This window comes from Centroberyx gerrardi, chromosome 5, assembly GCF_048128805.1.
Source record: "Centroberyx gerrardi isolate f3 chromosome 5, fCenGer3.hap1.cur.20231027, whole genome shotgun sequence".
Lineage (NCBI taxonomy): Eukaryota > Metazoa > Chordata > Actinopteri > Beryciformes > Berycidae > Centroberyx > Centroberyx gerrardi.
Window position 1 is genome coordinate 4,982,901 of NC_136001.1, and position 13,581 is coordinate 4,996,481.

Below are 13,581 nucleotides of genomic sequence, written 5' to 3' on the forward strand. Positions count from 1 at the left end.
CGTTGGTTCTACGGTATATATTAATTTATTACATGGACATTTCATATCTATTTGCACACTTTTTATGCAACTGGATGGAGTGCATGTTTTAAGTTAATACTTGTTTCTCCCTACAGGACTGCCACTGCCGGGCTCCGCAGGGGAGAGGTCATTATCAAGATGTAAACTTTCTACACAAAAGCAAGTGAGAGATGTTTATGATTTAGGAGGTTTGTCTCAAGTACATGGGTTCAGAAATCCTAGCCTAAAAGAAACCAACAAGGACATTTTCTTTGTGTACTTTTTTAGTTTTTGCTCTTTTTTGTCACCATATGTAAATAAATGTCTTTTTTTTTTTTACATCAGTAGTCCTCTATTGGATTTCTAATCTGTGTCAGAGTCCTCCTTGGTTTCTTTTTAGGGAATCTACAAGCACATTTTGTTCTGCCCATTTTTGCACAAATCTGCAAAAGAGTCAATCTACTGGCACATCATGTCACATCACATCAAGACGGTTTGGAGCTGATAAGCTATTATTTGGAAACTTCCATGTAGGAAAGCTAATGAAGCAAATTTCAATAGAATTCTTTTCTGTGCCTGTTAGGAATGAGATGTGCAAACCCATTACAAAGAAAGTAATATGAGGTCATTTTCACGCCCCTTACGACAATGTACCATAGCTGTATTCACTGCACATTTAAAGACGCTTTTTTAGCATTGCACATGGACACATTCATAACCTTACTCATAAACTCTTATTTGACATTGCGAACTAAATGGTTATCCATATTGCTTAAGAACATTCAGGAGTGGAGTTAGGAAAATCTGAAATTTCGGAAAATCGGAAACTCTTACCATAGAACACCAACATTGTTATAGTTTTCATTGTTTTAACTCTAGCTTTTTTAGGACTGTGAGATTGATCTTAGATATAATATGTAACCATTCATTCTAACTGCCGTTTCTTTATGGGTAAAGACAGTTGGTACATGCATTGGTTGGCAGGCTAAAAACAGACACCAGTACCAATTTCACCCTCTCTCCTGGAACCATACTATACTGGCCTGGATCACTGTCATGCTTCACATTTCCTTTCTGCTGCACAAAGCAAGGTGGGTACTCCATACGTAAAGGGTATCACAGCACTTCTCAGGGCAAGCCAACATGAAAAAATACGAAAGAAAACTCTTGGAGGCAAAACAATGGCAAGGCTCCTATATAAAGACTCTTGACATGTTGGGTCGCACAACATTACATTGTTCATTCCTTCAAAAGGGTTAACTCTGTGAGGATGCAGTCATCTGCATGACTTTTTTTTTTTTTTCGTTTTTTAAGGCCGCTTTGCATGGTAAGCGTTCGTAATTTCAGTGAGAGGTGAACAGTCTCAAACACGCTCCTGTCCATAGTCGTCCCTTCTGGCTGTTTCGGGACGTCCCAACCCATCGCAAACTAGTCTGCTTGTGTATCACGTTCATATGGTTCAACAAGGTATTCGTTTGTGCAAGGTAGTTAACATTATGATTGCTTTTGTTGCTTCCATTTCAGGCTCATATATTGTATCTCAATAGAAATCACACAATATATGATTGAATAAGGTCATGTCTTTTAGAAATAAGCCAATATGAATCAGAATCAGAATCAGAATCAGAATCAGAAGTCAGAGTATGTTTGCACATACAAGGAAAGTGACTTGGTGTAGTGAAGTACAGCTATTGGCCTCTAAAGTTGGACTAGCTTACACAGGGAATTTTGAAATGGAGAAATTTGACAGGATAGATGTTTGGAAGTATTTTCTACACACAAAATGCATTTCAGTCCACTCTATTTTGTCCCGTCTCATCTATCAGTTATTACAGAGATGTGGAACTACTGTGGGAACCAAAAAATAGCAAATGATGGGGAGAACGAACAAGTTGGGTCATGTTTGGCCAATCAATTTTGTTGATTGCGCCAAACATAATTTTGCCTGCGCGGAAAGGCTGCATGGGTTCTCAGGCCGCATACCGCTCACCCTCTGAAAAGCTTTTCTATCGGTCTAGTTTTCAGTTACCAAATCAGGCCAGTGTAGCACAGCCCTTTGATCTAGTTGTCATGGTCGTCCTCTTCGTCGCTGTCCTTCATGGATATGCCTTGCATCCCTCCTTCCCTAACCGAGGCAGTGGCTTCTTCCAGAGTCAGCCGGTTTCTCACCGTCTCGTACATCTTACTGTTCAAAGTGGAGTCCAGCACCCCCTGGAGCCGGAAGTCACGATACTTTTTCTAAAGAATAAAGAAATCAGAAACAACAGGGTTGGACAGAGTTGGCATTTAAGACAGGATCGTGGTACAGGTGTTGTGAGGAAGAGGGTGTTTCATCCTGACACCTTTATACTGATCAGGGAGGGAGCTTTGAACATTGCAGGGCTGACCTGCAATCCTAATGCATTTCAAGTCAATGCAAGTTCTAGCAAACATCATACAGCACATATTACTATGGCTTGTCATGGTTTTGATTGATTTTGGTTTGGGTTTTTTTGGGGTTTGAATGGTCTCTGCTCCTTTATACATCTTTACACACATCAGTTTTAAAGGAAAAATCCTCCTTCAAACACTTTAACATGGTTAAAAACAGCTATTGGTGATGTACCTTGTATTTCTGGGGCCATTTTGTTGTTTGGTGGTGTATTTTTCGTATTCCCTCAGGTAACTGACCAAAGCTACAATGGAGTTTGATAGCAGAACCTTTTTCAGCTGTCTAAAACATCAACTCAGGTTTTGGTGTCAGCTTCTTTCTAGAGCCACCATTTTGCACCAACATGCAACAGTCCTACAGGGGGAAATCGCTGTAGAAGAGACAATTTCTCCACGGACAGTAGCCTCAATAGTCCAGAATGCAACGCAGCCACAAGACAAGTTGTGGAAATGGAAAAGTTCAGTGCCTGGAATGCACTGAACAAATTGATATCCAACAGTATAAGTTCAGCACAGATTCAATTTTGGATGAAACAGATCCCACAGTAGGTTAACTCTAATCATGTTGCCATTGATCTACAGAAGCCATGTGTATGTGTGTATGTGTATGCTATGAACAAATGAATGAGCAGAAACAGATGTAACAGTGTACTGAGGTGACCTGTCACCTGTCACTGCTCCCACTGTCTCATCATCATCATGCTGTAATATCATCACCTAGCTTTGCGTCCAACTAAAGCAAAATAGGTCACATTTCCTATTCATTTAGGTTCAAGGCAGAAGTCTATTGGAAAATGAATATATTTACTGCAGTCTCTCTGAGATCTGTACAGCTGTCAGCTCACCAGTGATGAACTGCTGCAGAAAACCTCTGGCACCATTAGCACCAATACTAACCCTTCTAACAAAACATCAACTTAGATTATTAAAGAGTTGATACAGAAGAAGCAAGTTCACAAATATGTATGTTTTATTTGTTTGTGCTTTGTGTATTTGTATACAAACTCTAGCCAATAATATGCTTTTCTCTCAGCTGGCATGCTAATTGCAAATATACGTATATATAAAGATTCATTTTGGACTGTATTTAAACTGAACATAACTCTGCATCTATACAAATAAAAATGATTTGTTAAAACTAATTTAAAATGTAGATGTAGTAGATACAAGATGTAATGTAGATTACCTCTTATAAAAGAAGTAATCTTAAGTAATTACCTTATAAAACCTATTTAACTTAAACAGTCGTTGCAAGAATTTCTATGTGCCTATTTTAACAGATGAAATAGCCAATTAAATCCAGTCAGCAGTGAAACTATTTAACAAATCAACTTTTTAGGACAACACATCAATTGTGTTTTCTCAAAAGTATCATAAGGAAATATGATGTACTCACATAGATGTGAGGGTAGTTAATTATTCAAAGAGCCTTATTCTGCTCATACATAAACTGTTACCTCGCTGACATGCAGTAGAAATAAACTTGATGACTTGATCATACTTGTGACAGGACTTGCTCCCTCCTCTGAATATTTCTGTTCTTTACAGGGATAATGGTGATTTAAATCTTATTATAGGCCAATACATTGAACACAGCCTAGAACTGTTGATGTCTCAGTGCTGCTCATTTTTGCTTCTGTAGATTACAAATCCCAGCTGGGCCCAAATAACCCTTTAACCAAGGAGGTCCAGGAGCGCATCGACCAGCTCAGAGCCCGGCTGGCTGCAAGATACAGCGTGAACAGCTAGCCGGAAGACAGAGACTTCCTGGGAAGGCTGCAGAGCTGGAGACGCTCCCTGTTGTCTCTGATCGGGATGCGTCTAAGACACGAAACAGAGTAGTAGCAATAAACAAAAAAAACACACCTTTGCTTGGTAGTGATGTTTTCATGTACTGGTGGTAACGTAGCCTCAGTGAGATCTAGCAAGGAGGGATTTGATGCACCATTTCACCTAACTGTACTGTTAAACAAGTGGAGGGATAATGATAGCAATGATAATAGATACAAATGATCCAGAAGTGCAGAAGACAGCACAGCTGTTGCAGCAGTTCTCACACTCAACTATTGTTCTTTTTACTTTTTCTTCAACTCAGTACTCAATCTTGATTACATGTGGTATTGATTTTCCTCGCGTTTCTCACTTTTTTTGAGCTTTTTCAGCACCTTTCTATGGCGCTAGTGGATTCATTTCAATTTTTTATTATTCATTTATTCATTTAGGTTTGCTGCAACAACCCATTTTCCCCACAGAGAACATGAAAGTTTCATCTTATCTTATTTGGCTTTATGCAATGCGCCTCTGAGGGATTCTCTACACAGAGCAGAAACACAATAATACCAAAATTAAAACTGCATCTGTCCGTTTTACTCATTGAATTTTGGTGAAATCCACAAAGTAATTTCACATGGAAAAATACCAGCCATTTTCTAGAAACTACCCTGTATCACACTGACATCAGTCATCTACAACAGTTTTTGGTTTTGAAGCAGTTGATTGCTGGGCGCTATAATGAACAGTTTTTACACACCAGAACAGTAAATCAAGGGAGTCGTTAAAATGTTCAATAAAAAAAAAAAAATTAAGAGTTTGTAGCCTGTTCCCTTTTATGGCAAATATTTGATTATTCCACTTGTATGTAGAGTAGCAGTATGTACTTTGATGCAAACAAACACCTGTGAACTTAATATAAAATACATTATACAGGAAGAAAAAAAAAAAAAAAATGTATACATGGTTTTATCCCTAAAAAGAGGAGAACCAGAGTAAAAGAGACACTCCTCTGTTGGGTTACCAGTGTTGATTTAAATGTGTCATGATGGATCTAGGTAGTGTTGGTGCATTACATTTGTACATCCAATTGATATGGTTGGTAAAAATGGCATCCACAAACATCACATAAATTAGACTGAAAGTAGTAGCAGTAACTGAGATATTAGATATTTTCTTCCCAATATCAAGAGTGATTCCTCAAAGTTGCTCAAATGCTTCATAGTTTATAAAATACAGCTGTTTAGTCACTGAACTCAAAACAAAGCATTCATCTCCCAGATAAAACAATGGAAAATGAGAGCACTTTTATTTTCAATAAAAATTGGCTCTCACGCAGGTTTCATGGATTCTGTGTTAAGTTGATTCTCCTAAAAAGGATCCTTGGAATTGGATACCATGTTGAAAGTGTTTTCTTCCTAAATGAGATATTTAGACAAAATGACTCCTTGCATAAAAGTACATCTCATTATGGGATCATTTAAGAGCCTTTTTTTTTATTTTTATATATAATATTAACATTTTTGAGGAGTTTCCTCCGTCCTCACCTTTACAATCCTGATGAGGATCTTCAGCTGATAGAGGTGGAGCTGTAGGTCCATACGGTCAGTCAGCCATGTTCCTAGGAGGTTCATAGTGCTGGTGTACCATTGCTGCGATATGCAAACACACACATGCACACATGCAGTCCAAGTTTGCAAGCACACACACACACAGACATACAGAGATTAATCATCATCTGATATTTGGTGAAATGCAATCACAGTTTGTTAACTTCAGAACACAGACATCAAAGAGCAACATTTCAATACTCAAAACACTACTGATCCAGAACTCTGAAGCATGTTTCTCTGTAATACATGAACTTTGCTCTTGGTGTACTTGGCAGGAAGGAATTTGATCATCATAACATTGAGTTCCCTGGTAGATTGCTGAGGGAAAAGCCAGAGGGACCAAGCTGACAAACAGTCATCTGCAGGAAGATGTTCATGTCATGTCGGTAGTAAGGCCTCATCAAGCAAGCTTCAATTGCTTCAATTCAGGGACTGAACTGATGAAATCTTTTGCCCCTCGCCCTGGGACCCGAGCTCAAGAAAACATTTTCTACTCTTGTCATGTGGGCTCCAAGCAGATTGACCCATAGGCTTAGGAGCTATTTAAGTCTTGAGTGTGGACCCCACTGAGGCATCAGCTAATGGGGATCCTAATAAAGAATAAAGAACATGGTGCATGGACCCTTTGGTGCAGACCTATGGGCATTTGTAAAAGGCTGCATGACTAATCTTTTAGGTGTCAGTTTACCAATATGTCCCAAGCTGCTTCAGTTGGGTGACTTTGGCTCACGCATTCTCTCTCTTAGGATTATGTATATGCATCTCCTCTTGAGTGTTTTAATGGAAGTAAGCGATGCGATCCTAACAAGCACAGATCTTGTACAGACCCACGGTGCGTGTGTTCAATTCTCTGCACTGAAGCACTGCGACATGGTTAAATTACCTAATTCCACTAACGTTACTTAAATACCACAAGACGCCAAGACACCTACCATTAAAGTTTGTAGGGCAGCGAAGACGAGTTACTGTCTGCAAATCCCCGTTACTGACTATGGAATGTTAAGTTTCACTTTTGTTTTCACACCGGGAGACTCTGTGGATTGAGTTCAATGCTGCTGGTCTGCTGTCTGTACATCTCCAAATTACAGACATGACGTGAAGCTTCAGGGGATAACATAATCAGATATTCTGGTACTGTCAACTACAAAACTGCATAGAGCCACCCCTAAAAACACAGCAGCTTTACTGTCACTGTAATTGTTCAATCCCTGAGCCTTGATTATTAAGATCTTGGGACTTGGGAATCTGATATTTCAATCTACTGCGTTAAAAAACATTTTTTTTATATATCCCCTTTTTATATTCTTTAGGTTACATATAATATATAGAGTTGTATTATTATTATTGTAGTTGTTGTCATCATTATTATTATTATTCTTGTTATTATCATAACAGCTTTTATTTTTTATTGTTTTTTCAACCACACCTTTGTAATATCTAATCTCTCTTGTTATTGCTAATCAGAGAAACCCCATTTGAGTTCAAAGTTTCACTGAATTTTGCCTGGTTTAGGACTGCCATGTTTGTTTACTGTACATTTCTCGACCCGTAATAAAATACTATTCACAATAAAGAGTGAAAAAACCAGACTGTATTGAATTCCTGAAGCTCTGTGTGTTGTTTAGTAAAAGTTAAGTAGACTGTGGCGTTCCTCAGCATTCCATTCTAGGGACCCGTTACTATCAGTTACAGTGGTGTAACAGGCTTCAACCTTGAAATTTCCCAGCGCTCTATTTAGACAAATCTGCTCCAAACACCAACCTCTGCAAGGCACTGTGAACTCAGAGTACCTTCTCCACAGCCATGCAGAAGCTAAGCCGAGAGGCTGCAGATGTTTCTCTGTGGGCCCAGTGCCGTTGCCAGTCTAATTGATGGATAATGATGAGAGCAGGCTGATACTAATAGAAGCCGACTGACTTTCAACAGTCAGGGTCAGAGCAGAAAGGATGGGGGGGGGGGACTGGAGAAGAATGGGAAGACAGAGGAGGAGGAAGGGGGTAGAAGTGTGTGTGTGTGTGTAGGGGGGTGGGGGGGGGGGGGGGATGAGATGCCTAGGAGTAATTTTAAAGTTGCACGAGCTAGACTTTTATCCTTGAAAGTAAACAACTTATTATCACAATGACTGGATAAAAGCTCCACTAGTGATGGCCTTGACAAGAATCCAGCTAAAACAATCACATTTATTGCTAATAGTGACAAACTTATAGGTGCAAGTGCAAAACCACAAGAAAAAGGAAAAAGGGCTGCAGGAGCAAACGTTTCAGCTGCATGCTAGCAACAGTTCTGCGGGACTGGAGCTATCAGTGCTACAGATGAACATGCGCAATATGCCTTTGACATTTTACTTCATCTGAAAATGATTCCCTGCACCTGCACTAACACTGAGTCATCAGAGCACAACAGCATTCTTCAGTATTTGTCAAATTTGACACGAGGGGTAGCCAGACCAAACACCAAAACTCGCTCAGTGCTCAGTTTAAGACCATCAACTGCCTCAGAAAGGTGAGGCCGTGAGAAGAGGAAGAAGAAGAGGAGAGGTCTGCATGTAGGTCAAGCTCTGTGAGTGGAACGCGGGTGAAAGAGAAGATGGCTGAGCCGAGGCAGTGCCGGGGTGAATCAGTGAGGCGACCTGGTGCCAGCAGCTTCCTATCTGTCGCTGTGTGCCTGTGAAGGCTTCGGCGTGGCAGCAGGCCTGTGATCTCGCCCCGAGCACAACCCCCTGCCGAGAGGCCAGGCCTGGAGTGACTGATCGACTGACTGGCTGCTCTCCCTCTTTCCATCGCCTCCTCTTCCCCTTCTCTTTTTCTTTATACTTTGCAAGATGTCACAGCTCCCATCTGTAGCCATTTTGCAGCGGCCATTTTGTGTCCTGCTTTGGTTTACTTTTTATATAGAGCAGCTTTGTCACAAATCTCCTCACAGCCACAGCTGGCGCTATCTTGGCTCCATTGGAAAATTGGCTATGTGCAAATAATGGCTAAATATATAAGAACTGGGTTTGAAAAAGATAGATATCTGAATTGAGTGGGCATAGGTCCATTCAGTAATGTTATAAGTAACAATGAACAAAGATTTGTTTCCAAATTTAGTTTAATGTGAGTGCCATCTTAAGCCCTATCTCCTACAGCCCTACTCCCTTCAGCCCTAGCATTTTTAGCACTAGCTCCTTCCCCACTCAGAACGTAGCCGTGACATCGGAAGGACGTTACTTTGTGGGCAGTTTCAGGTAGGTTGGTCCCGGTTGGTCCAGGCCCACATTTTGCTACAATAAAGACCAAAACCTCGGCTCACTTTCGCCCAAAACTGGATGTGGACGGAATGTCAGCTAAAACATCTTTTCAGTGACTTTTCATCCAGATTTTGTTGGGTGGGCCCCTTTAGTCCTAACTATTTGAGCCCTAGTCTCTACTCCAGTGCACTCCAGATTTTCAGCTTGAGTTGTTTTTGGCGTTCTTAGCTAGCTAACTAGTCAGCAATGCTAATCTAGCAAAGCAACTGATGTTAATATTAACAGATTAGCCAGTACTAGCTACTAGCCATGTAATGTTAGCAAGCGTGAAAATCAGATATATTAACAAGACAGTTGACCAGATATTATGGTTAGATAACTAACAAACGTGTTGTGCACAATCTTGGGACTGTCCTCTTTAAAAGTTATATTTGTTATTGATAGGTCAAATGGTTTGGCTTTTATGGACCAATAAACTTTTAACGAAACACGTCCTAACACAAAATTGGCCATAACTCGTTGACCATTCATCTAATCAAGCCAAAATTTGAAACACATGTTGAGCAGTGTTGCTTGAACACACCCACAAAATAATTTTCAGCTCTACCACTAGTGGGCACTACAAATGCAAAAAGTTTATATCTCATAATTGACTTGTACACACATTCTAGGATGATGTCCAAGTCGATCCATGAAATTTGGTCATGATTGATGAAAGTGGTCGTGACTTATTGCATAATAACCAAATCTTCACAGATATTAAAGTCATATATTCAAAAGTTCATAAAAAATCAGCTGTATGTCCTAGAGAGCTGAAATTTTCAGGACACGTCGGCTGAAGTGAGATAAATCTTTCGTACACTGGTACCTACCCCCGATTCTGTTTACAGCAAAACCTGACTGTGATCCCACAGCTTTGTCCTCCTAAACCGTATGTTACAGAAACAAAACAACAGGATTTTTGAAATCATCTTACCTTAATTAGTAAATAGCCCAAAAATTTTAATGATATTTTTAAAACTGAGTGTATGGTAGATTGAAATGTGCAGCTGCAAATTGTTTGATAAATTGACAATGTGATGTTCAAGATAGTTTGATCAATCTTCATCAAACTAGAGACAAATGATGTCTGTACTCTCAAGCTGATGTCTGTAAAGCCATGTGTAAATTGATTAATGTCGGGCACTAATACAGTTATAATATTCTTTCGGAGGCTTTCAATATGGGTTGGAATTCATCTATGACCTATCACTTGTCCCTATCACTTGTTTCCCCACTTTGAACACCAAAGTGCAAGTTGGCAGAGCGGTTAAGCTCAGGTCTTTGGCGCACAAGATTGTGAGTTGAAGTTCCTGACATGTTGTGATCCTTATGAAGTTTCATGAAAAGTAAATCAACACTGAATCACATAAAACTCAAAGCAGGTGTTTGACATCATCTGTCAATGGCAAAATAACGTTACCTGATTTGGCATCACTGATTGGGGTGTGGCCAGAAGTTTCAACCCATAGAGAGCAGTGCAGCAGCAGTTTTCTGGCCCATGTGATTTAGTATTGATTTATTTGTTAATGGAGAGCACTACAAAGTTCTATAAAGAGGTTAGCACTGTCAAACATAGGCTGCAGTATCACAATACTTCTCCCTTTAGTTAGTTTCTCCTCAGTATAAGTGTAACAGGTGTTTGGCTCAGTTGGTAAAGTATCAGCCTGAAGGTTGTGGGTTCAAATCCAGGCTTGTCCTTTCTGAAGTTCCTAGTCATCAAGAACAAGGGGCATATTTTCCAATAGAAAGTTTTGCCATTGTGAATAACTTCAACAATGTGGTTGCAATGAAATGATAAACCTGACAGCAATCACAGGCAACACAAAATTATCCATAACTAATAGACTGCGTGTCCAATCTTCACAACTTGTCTACCTTCTGTAATGTTTTGTCTGTCTTTTCAAATTGTGCTCGGACCCTGCAAAATGCCGCTTGCCGCTACATTATTTTTAACATTGTTCTATCACTTCACATGATTTCATCCTTGTATCTGTTCTGTCCTTCATTCACTACAGCCCATGCTGTACATTTACGACCTCTAAATGAGTCTCTTCCGTTTGTATACTTGTAAGGTCCTTTGCTCACGTTACCAACTTTCACATCATGTGCCATCTTCATCCCAACTAGAAAAGCCGGTTGTTTCTTTCACCATCTTCTTATCCCTCTTCCTCTCCAAATGGTTCTCTTTACACCATTTCTGGAGCAATCTCTTCACCTTCTCTCACACGCGACCAACCAACTCCCTCTACTCCAAAATAGTCGTATCCAAAAGCCATAGTTTCACTTCAGCCCCAGAATAGGTGATAATCCTTCAGGGCAGAATTATGACGTGGTAGGATCCACATGTTAGCCTAATGGTAAAGTTGAAAGCCACTTTGAAGCTTGCCAAGCTTGTCAAATGAACAGTGATGGCCCCTCTCGCTTTGTTCCTCTTGGCAGAAACTAACAAAAGCAATCATCAGAACAGACGAATTCACCCCAGCTCTCTTTTTTAGGCTGCATGGGGATCAGCAGGGGGCTAGCACTTGCTGACAGCCAAAACAAGCGTAATATGGCTCTGAATACATAATGCCATAACCCGACAGGGATCAAATCTGTGACATTCTAACGAGTTCCAGCTGAAGGAAGGGCTTCAATGGCTTGAACTGGGTTATATGTGTGTGCGTTTGTGTGTATTTTGTGTGTGTCTTCACCAATCCCCCAGCTACATGCTGATGAACCCCTACCTATACACAAGCGATATGCACACCCTGCAGCACAACACACACACACACACACATACATCTGCCGGTCCATCCCCCTTGGAGTGAGAGCTAGGAGACAGAGCGACCTCCTGCCCCCTTCTGACACCAACGCACCCCACCACCACACCCACCAAATCAACCCCCCCCCCCCAACCTCCCCACCCACTGCCACACACACAAACCTCGCCTCGAAGCTGGCGTTCACACCCGAGTCCTCACATGTTCCAGGAAGCCGTGGCGCCTGGCAGGGGGGCCCACCACCAGCAGGATTTGGTGCAAAAAAATCGGCACACCTCTCCTTCTCCCCCTCCCCATCCACCTACTCACCTCTTTCACAACCCTTTTGCATATATTTGCTTACAGTGCTTTTCTGTGTACTTGTAGCTCTGCAGTGCAGTGGAAAGGGCATTGGCCTTTTAGATTTGCAGGGCAAACAACATAAAGGTTGTGGCTTCGAGTCCCACCAGAGCCGTTACATCTGTCAGTAGACAATTTTGCTATTACTTCACTTGAAGTGCATTGTTATGCATTACAAGCATTGATCATTTTTTCTTACAATACAATCATCAAACATCAACATGTCATTAACTATACAGTTGCCCCATAAAGTATTCAACCCCATATTTTGCACATTATTATATAATGCTATGATTCCAATAATTATCCCGCATTCACAATGCATTTATGATGTGCTTATGATGCTTATATTGCCTTATAAGCACCACTTCAGTAAAGTGTTAGCACGATTTCTTCTTTAACCCGATTTCCCCACTGGGATAATTCATTAAAGGATAATTCCAGGGTGATTGGAATTTTTGCTCATTTCCTGCTTTCCCTTAATGTTTTATACCACTATAAATCGTTTCCCAGTGCTTTTATCACGGTCTGAGATATTTGCTATTTTCTCTTTATCTTAGTTGTTTTTCAATGTAAATATTTTGAACCAAAAACGAATTATATAAAATCTAGCTTTAATTTCTGGGTTATTTTATGGACTATTGACGATTGACAGGTGTTACTGTAACTGCAGTGAAAGTTAGGCATTGGTTGAAAGATTTATTTTGGAATTGTGCTTTAAAGGAATAATCTGCAATATTTTCATATTAATGAAAGTCCATTTTGCTACTCTTTATCTCTGATTGATATAACAAAACAGTGATTCAAGTCAGTTCATGAAAGCTTTTACATTAGCTGTTCTTAACACTGTCTGGACGCTCAGAAACACCACAGCAATGAGCGCTGAGTACTAAAGATGGAGGCAAATGTAATAAGAAAGAGGGACTCGAGGATTACTACTTTTGAGTTTCATCTAATCAAATATCTATTATACGTATACACCAGTCCCAAACCAACATGTAAACCACCAACGCTCTCGCTCTCCTCACAGCATCACACACACAGACATTTAACATTACGCAGAGTTACAATACAGTATATACACACAAAATCACATGCACACACACACACACGCACCCCAAAAAAGCCAACCAACTTGTTGGGTCGGAGGCCCTCCTTTGTGGGGCTGCTCAGAGCCTTTTGTGCTGCTGAGAGCCAGGAATGTTGGAGCTGAGGAGGGGCCCAGCCACAGGGGGTACACAGGGATTACAAGCAACCTGGGACTCTGCCTCTTTCTGCCTCTGCCACTGCTTTTGAGTGTGTGTGTGTGTGTGTGTGTGTGTGTGTGTGTGCGTGTGTGTGTGTGTGTGTGTGAGGGAAAGCGACAGAAAAGGAGGGGGACTTCGGGTGCACAGAT

General features: G+C 40.6%; 1 protein-coding gene across 15 annotated transcripts in view; it reads right to left on the reverse strand.

The window, feature by feature from the left end:
- Positions 1 to 2,061: 2,061 nt before the first annotated feature.
- The window catches only part of cadpsa (Ca2+-dependent activator protein for secretion a), a 157,792-nt gene continuing 146,272 nt past the window's right edge, over positions 2,062 to 13,581 (reverse strand). For all 15 annotated transcript variants that reach the window (XM_078283468.1, XM_078283472.1, XM_078283463.1 and 12 more), the window contains 2 exons: positions 5,748 to 5,852; positions 2,062 to 2,238 (listed from right to left, as the gene is read on the reverse strand). In XM_078283468.1, the coding sequence (XP_078139594.1) occupies positions 2,062 to 2,238; positions 5,748 to 5,852 (282 nt within the window). The remainder of the gene's footprint in view (positions 2,239 to 5,747; positions 5,853 to 13,581) is intronic.